This window comes from Osmerus mordax, chromosome 9 (genome assembly GCF_038355195.1).
Source record: "Osmerus mordax isolate fOsmMor3 chromosome 9, fOsmMor3.pri, whole genome shotgun sequence".
Taxonomy (NCBI): Eukaryota; Metazoa; Chordata; class Actinopteri; order Osmeriformes; family Osmeridae; genus Osmerus; species Osmerus mordax.
In genome coordinates, this window is record NC_090058.1 from 14,365,367 (window position 1) to 14,373,082 (window position 7,716).

The 7,716-nt window shown below is 47.0% G+C and overlaps 1 protein-coding gene across 1 annotated transcript; it reads right to left on the reverse strand.

Moving 5' to 3' along the window:
- On the reverse strand, positions 1 to 5,026 carry LOC136948950 (solute carrier family 2, facilitated glucose transporter member 1). The gene is made up of 10 exons (XM_067243111.1): positions 5,012 to 5,026; positions 4,658 to 4,756; positions 4,024 to 4,184; positions 3,594 to 3,834; positions 3,131 to 3,293; positions 2,595 to 2,779; positions 1,825 to 1,929; positions 1,184 to 1,285; positions 700 to 903; positions 1 to 180 (listed from the first exon to the last, which is right to left on the reverse strand). The coding sequence occupies exons 1-10, from the start codon at positions 5,024 to 5,026 to the stop codon at positions 1 to 3; spliced, it is 1,455 nt and encodes a 484-aa protein (XP_067099212.1).
- Positions 5,027 to 7,716: the final 2,690 nt, after the last annotated feature.

Genomic DNA, 7,716 nt, shown 5'->3' on the forward strand with positions numbered 1-7,716 from the left:
TCAGGTGAAGGTGTTGAAGCCAGTCTTGTTGTGCAGGGGGATGCCCTCAGCCCCGCGGAACTCGGCTGCGATGTCGTCGAAGGTGCGGCCCTTGGTCTCTGGGAGGCGTAGCCACGTGAAGGTAAACGCCACGATGGCTACCGTCATGAAGAGGAGGTAGACGTAGGCACCACACACTTTCTACACAGAGACACAGCAGAAGGACAGGCATGATTACTGCTTCAGTAGAGTTAGGGTCATGGGGGTCATTTGAATTTCCTTTCTTTTCTTTTAAGGCTGTCCACAAACTTAAAATGTCGTTGTTAAAATGTCTTTTTGTTTGTAATATGCTTTCTATCCAAGAGGAGACAGAAGTTTAATAGGGCATTCACACCCACAGCATTGCGGCGTGGCAATTTCACACTCTGAAATGCTAGCATGAAATAAAATCCATGTGGGAGTTGACCATGTTGGAAGCAACGTGCAGCTAGAGAGCTAGCTAGCTATTTAGGTCCTTGCATTGTCTGTTTTACAAAATCTAGACGAAAGTGTGATGATGGCTCAGATGACACCAGACAGTTTAAATATATATAAATAAATAAAAAAGATATTACGGGAACTATTACAGACTTTGCATTGACAAAGATTGCAACTTGTCGCCTTGCGTCACCGCTGTTGGTGTGATATGAAGGATTACTGCCCCTGTGGCTGAAGACGTACCAGCAGTGGGGGGAAGAGCAGGGCTAGCAGAAACTTCCCTCCCCAGTTGAGCATGCTGGTGAAGGACATGGCGATGGGCCTGCTTGGTTGGTCAAACAGCTCGGCAGCTATGAACCAGGAGATGGGCCCGGGGCCAAGCTCGTAGGCCGAGATCAGGAAGAACACCACCAGGACCTGCAGGCTGCACAGCTCCGGGACCATAAACTAATGCATCCAGAGCAGGAGCAGGAGCAGGAAATATAAAAAAGATGAAAAATTATATTTAGCCAAATTATATATATATAATAAAATAAAAATAAAATACACACAGACACAGGAAATCATTTGTAAAAAAAAACACAATAATTTATAATAAAAAAATAAAAAATAAATCAGGCAGTGTTATTGTACACTAGGCTGACCTAACTGGCTGAAGTGATGAGTGCTCTGTCCTCTCATGAAGAGTATGGTTGAATAAAACTGTTGCACAGTAAAGTCCTCTCACCAGCAGGGAGTCTGTGATGGTCATGAGCAGGTTGCAGGCTGCCAGAGATATGAAGCCAGTCAGCAGCAGCTTCCTGCGTCCCGCCCGCTCCATCAGGAAGAACTAGAGGGGACCAATCAGATCACACTCGGTTTCTACAGTCTTTTTACAAGCAGAAGCACAGAGGGCATCACAGATGCACTCAGATCCTACAACTGACCTGAACCCTCAGAGAAGACTCTCATAGACAGAAAAGAAGATAGTCTTTAGAAGTAGACAAAAACAAAACATATTCCATAACACGCCGTTGCAACTGAGTCTGGAGAATTTACAAACTGTCAAAATAAGGGAATTGACCTTAACATTTGAGTGTGAAGACTTACCATAACTATATGGATTATCAAAATACTCTATCTGACTCAATAAGCTGCTGTATGTGACCCAGTGTTTCAGATATGGTACCAGCAGTGTCCTGCAGTGTGTTGGTAAATACAAACCGCTCCTTCACTCTGACCACCACATTCTGTTCCGATCCTTGATTTTCTGCTGTTCTTTCTATCGGTACTATTTGTACGTGGCTTTGGATAAAGCGTCTTCTACATGACAAAATGTAAAACGTAATGTAACTGAGCTGGTGAACTGTAGAAGAGCTCGGCACTCACAGCCACCAAGGTGAAGGTCACGTTGACCGCCCCGACCCCCAGTGTCAAGTACTTGGCCTCATCCATCCTGGACTGGTTAAACATCTTGGTGGAGTAGTTGATGATCTGGAAGGAAATAAGGGCAGAACAGTCTGGGAGGAAAATATGCAGGATGAGACACATTGACTCATCCCCCATGACCCTTTTTGTATTAAAAAAGCTCCAGGACACCGACATGGGGGTCAGCTTTGGCTAACTGACTAAATTATGGTGGATGGCAAGATAAGCCAGAATTGGCCCTCTACGTGGATTTAGGTCTGTATATCTGTATAGCTGGTTGTCAACATGTATAATTACACTAGATTAAATACATTTTGATAACAAATTCTGTAGTAACTTTACAATCGTTTTTTATTTTTTGTATGAGCAATCAGGACTATCAGGCTAGGCTACGGAGCCTGGGGTTTGATCTTGACAGATTGCCCCAGATTCTGCTCCACAGACAGGGGAGATAATCTGCTCCAGAGAGGGAGGGGAAGCACTGAGTTTCAGAAAACACAGAATTAATTATTTACATAAGTACCACAAATATGCACATGAATATTCATCAGATGAGTCAGGAACCACATCCAAATGTTGTTCTGGTTTTGTTTCCTGACTGGATCTGACTAGAGTGATGGTAGATTTGGGTCACTGCACCCAGAACCAGTGGGTTAATAGAGATATAACTGAATACTACACCATCCAAGGAGGACCGACTGGTCAGATTTCCAAATACTTCCTGAACTTACCGCATTGAAGCCTGACAACTGGCTACCCAGGTTGACAATGAGGACGATGATGATTGGCTGTCTGTAGCTCCGCTTCATGAAGAACTCCTTGATGGTCACCCCTGTCTGGGTGCGAGCTGCCTCCTCCTTCATCTCCTCCAGCTCTGTGAAGACCTTGTCTGACCTTCCTCTGAGCCTCAGCAAGGCTGCACACACCGGCAATGACACGTTTACACAGACATACATCATGAGAACATGTACAGCAATACACAGGCTGCAAGTCTACACTACAGATACCATTGTAATCCCCCCCCCCCCACACACACACACACACTTAAACACACACCACTGTGCCTTGGCTAGAGAACCCCCCCTTCACTACATTTACTACTGTAACTGTCGAACTCACACATCTATCACCAGAGACCCCCCCCCCACTACATTTATGCAATATTATAATATCATGCATAATACCGCCTCCCCCCCCTCCCTCCACACACACACACACAAAGAGCCACCACCACTCCACCCCGTGTGGAGAGCAGTGTGTGACCCACCGTTCTCGGCCTGGCTCTCCTCCCCCCGGTTGATGAGCAGGTAGCGGGGGCTCTCGGGGCAGAAGGGCAGGCTGAGGTACTGGAGCAGGGCAGGGATAAGGGACAGGGACAGCATCATGGCCCAGGACTCCTCGGTTCCCAGCACTGTCTCAAGGCCCGCCAGCTACAACACAAACACACGTGTTGGGATGGGGACCGCTCAGTGGTTACAGCGTCTCACTGCAGATCATATCCCTCTATCTGTAGTTATTCTACCTTAAAGAACGGACCTTTAAAAAACAAGTGTCATTGTATGTGTTCACTTATTGCTGCCTTTTTGATACAGATGGGTCCATACACAATGACTATCATGGAGTAAGTTTTGGTTTCACCATGCCAAATTACAGGTTGAATCAAATAGAAAGTATTTCAGAAACACGAGGTGAACCACTTCTGAATACTTCTCTGTTAGAGTCAGACCCACCATGCCGAGCAGGATGCCTGTGGCAAAGGAGACCTGGTTGAGGGTGGCGAACGCCCCTCTCAGGTTAGTGGGCGACACTTCCTGGATGTAAAGAGGGTTGAGGCTCATGACCAGGCCACAGAACAGGCCGAACACCAGCCGGCCCACGATCAGGACCTCGAACGACTCGCTGGCCTTGGAGGAGAACATCAGACAGGCGCCCACCACAGAAAGGGCGTTGACGATCAGGATGGAGTTACGCCTTGGAAGGGGAGGAGCCACATGAGGAGGGGGAGGAGTCACACGGGGAGGGGGAGGAGTCACACTCTCTGTTCAACTGAACATTGGTGTGGTTTGAGTTTATTGTGTGGTCTCAATTCCATTCAGGATTAAAAACAAACACATTGAGGCTGATGTTTTCATCAAGTCCAGGATAAAGTGCATCCATTACCTTCCGTAGGAGTCAGCCAGGTATTTGACCCCGAGGGACCCAAGCAAGGCTCCGAAGTCCTTGATGCTGACCGAGAGGGACCACAGGAAGGTCAGACTGTGATCGGGCATCGACTGGTTATGTCTGGACCTCCAGGTTACATTGAAGAACTCCTCAATGATCTGAGAAAGACGGGAAGGGAAGGATTTTCTTTTTGCGTCTTTCAGGGTCTGTATTTGCCTGCTGTTTACTCACAGGGGGAACCAGTTAAATCTGAATTTGAAGTCACTAAACTTGGTGTTAACCCAGTGGGGGGTGTGGTAGTTTGCGTTGTACCTGCTCACTACAAAATCAAGTGTGGAGTCTCCACTGAAATGAGTTACAGCTGCCTGTAACCACGTTTAATCATTAAGGCTAAATCTAGAACCTTGCATGCCTCGGAAAAGCCCACACACGCGGCCAGTGAGCAGAATGGATCCCATTATCCTAAGTACCTGTGTGCAAACACAGCCCCAGCCCAGCCAGGGAGGAATAGACCGGGCCTTGACTGGAAAGCTGCATGGGATTGTTAAGTTTATTCAATGTTTTATAGAGGCAGTGCAATGTTTGCATGTGGACGGAGTGAACCAGGCTTGCCAGCAGCCTCTCTCCTCACCCTGGCGGGAGCGTTGACATTGCCTGTGTGGTAGCCAATCTGGAGTGAGCCAAACACCGCCGCCAAGATGGAGGTCAGGAGCGTGGCAGTCAACTGGCTCTGCAACCAACAAGAGACAGGGGTCCAATCACACAACAGCCAATGACCCTGAGCCTTGCTTCTGCAGTCTGTAAGAGACAGGCGACAAATCCCACAACAGCCAATGACCTTGGCTGTTAGCGTGACATGTGACTACAGGGTGCATACAGTAGGCCAGGTCAGAGGTCAGTGTAGGCACAGCACACTGACCTGTCACACATCTTTGGGAAGTTGAATCGTTTAATAACAGAGAGAGAGAACCCGACGTGAACTTACCTCCCTAGAAGCCATGGATCTGGCAAGGACGTGATGTCACACGGGGTCGGTCGAGGGGCATCTACCGTCGGCCTCCTCTCTAGGCTTCAACAGCCCACAGGAAGACCAGATTACGTTGTGTAAATGACAGGATGGTCGTCTGGGAATCAGAGTTTACAAGTAAGAACGTGCTGGCACTCAGCCTGTCAATGGAATGCTCTGTGATCATGTGATCATCTAAATTAGGGTTCAAAAGGCTGTAGCCGTTCCATCATGCATAAAGACCTGAAAACATGTCACAAACACCATGTGATACATACGCAACACACTATGCAAAACCTGTTGCAGTTAAACACCCACATTCATGGCATGTGCTTAAAAGATTTTGGGGGTAGAAATCTTGTCACAAATTCATATTTTCCGGTTGAATGTTTCATGACTAACTCTGACATATTAAGAAGTGCTGTACATTCATTTTACTGTTGTTTTTTTGTCTTCTATTTTTTAAGCTGCACGATAAGATGCTCATGGACATTAGAAACCATTAACAGATGTAAAAATGATAATAATTCCAGTTCCACTTCCAGCTCACCTCACCGTGGTTGACGTCAGATGACACCTTTATTGATCCGTTTGTTTATTTAATCCGAGCGTCGTCTTCCCTCGTCCTCTCAACCTGCTGCACGCTTCCTGTCTTCATCTGGGAGTTTGTCGAGCCTTTCTCCTCAGTAGCAACAGGTTAGCTCCCGTGCTGCCCCCCCCCACTCCCCCCACACACACACACAACCTCTCTACCCATATCCCTCCCCTCAAATCTGCACTCGACCATGCCCCTGGCAGCCTTGGCCCCATGAGAGCCGTGATGAAGTCACACCCGTCTGGTGAATTTGGGGCAGGCTTGAGAGAATGGCAGACATGGGCCTGCTGTAGTCGTGGTGGGCCTGAGGAGCGGAGCCTCCCTGGTCGTCCTGGGCCTCTGGGCGCTGTGGGCAGCCATCATGGTAAGAACACCTTGCCAGACTGGTAAACGAGCGAGCTGCACTAGCCAAGACTGTCATGTAGCAAATGGACCATCTGTGTGACCATCCAGATTCTCTTACTTGGGACTAAAGACAGCAGTCTGTTTAACACTGTGCTGGTATATGATGTTGTAGTTTTCTCCAGCAGAAACCATTTATGGGTTTTCTTATAAAAGCTTTTTTTCTATTGTAAAAAAAAAAGTATTTATCGTCACAGCGACAAAACTGAAGCTTTTATAGTAAACACATCCAATGTTGTTGTCTGTTATATTATTTCACCAGTACACAATGCAGGTTACAGTTCTTTGAATTTAAGGACGTTGTTGTGACCACGCTCACAGGTGCATTCTGGGAATTAGAATAGCAACAAGAGGCTCCACCCACCTCACTAAGATGTGACAATGTCAGTGCACGAGGGTATAATTGTTTGTGCACCATGTCCAGAGTGAGGGGAGATCGCATTCTCAGAATCTGTCCGATGCATATATGTGTGTCAGTGGCAGCGTACATGGTTTATAGTTGCATAGCATAGCATGCATTGTTTGAATCTTAGTCTGCTTGTGTAGACTCAGTTCTGGGTTGACTGACTGACTGGCTGGCTGGCTGATTGACTAGCTGACTGTGGTTGGTTGGCTGACTGGCTGACTGACTGGTTGGCTGACTGGCTGACTGGTTGGCTGACTGGCTGGCTGGCTGGCTGGCTGACTGGCTGGCTGACTGGCTGACTGGCTGGTTGGCTGGCTGGCTGACTGGCTGGTTGGCTGGCTGACTGGCTGACTGGCTGAGGAAAGGGTGTTCTGAGAGGCTTTGGTACTGAGTCATGTCTGTAGGAACTCATGTTCATATAGAATCAGCAGGAGTTCACACACACAGAAACAAACACACACACACCACTATACCACCACCTCCCACGTCTCCTGGGAGGTAGAGAGGTTGTCATGGTACATACTGCAAGCCTGCATGATGAAAGCACGTAAACAAACAGAGGAACATGCCCTGAAGATGAGGCTGGCGATGGAGACATTCCTCAGACCAGACCACGTCACTGCTGGCTCCAAAAGAAATCCTTACAATAAAAATGTTTTACAAAAAGTAAAGCACAATAAAATGCTGCCCAACTACCCTATGGGAATTGGAGTTCCTGAGCATCCAGGTCATCCAAAACCGCCTTTTCCATGGCAATTCTGCTTGGCTGCCATAGGCCTGTCACAACATGATGAGGTAACTCCTGACACGAGCAGAGCAGAGTCTGTAGAGCAGAATAATGCAGAGTAGAATAGAGTCTGTAGAGCAGAATAGAGCAGAGTAGAATAGGTCAGAGCCAAGCTGAGTCAAGTCAAGGAGGGTAGAGCAGAGCAGAACAGAGCAGAGTATGATAGAGTAGAGTAGAGTAGATTAGAGTAGAGTAGTATAAATTTAGTTTAATCCTCAGGGGTAAAATTCTACTGTTGGTGTGACAGGAACAAAATCTCTAAAATACCAGGACCACAAAAAAACTTTCGAATAATCCAGCAATCACATTTCCAAAAGGAATATTTACATACTTTCTTGTAGTGCTTCTTCTTCTTGCTTGTTCAATGTTTTTGTCATCGTAATCTGATCTTGGACACCAAGGAAGAAGAGAGTCCTGGCTGTAGTCCTGTTTGTTTTACAACTGAAATGTGTAATAATTCGATATTCAGTAAAGGACAATGTTATTAGGGTTGA

Excerpts from the sequence above, each read along its gene's own strand:
- LOC136948950 (XM_067243111.1), bottom strand. Across the intron at positions 3,835-4,023 it reads CTGGCTGACTCCTACGGAAG|GCGTAACTCCATCCTGATCG; the intron begins GTAATGGATGCA and ends TCCCCTTCCAAG. Across the intron at positions 181-699 it reads TGCTCTTCCCCCCACTGCTG|AAAGTGTGTGGTGCCTACGT; the intron begins GTACGTCTTCAG and ends GTCTCTGTGTAG.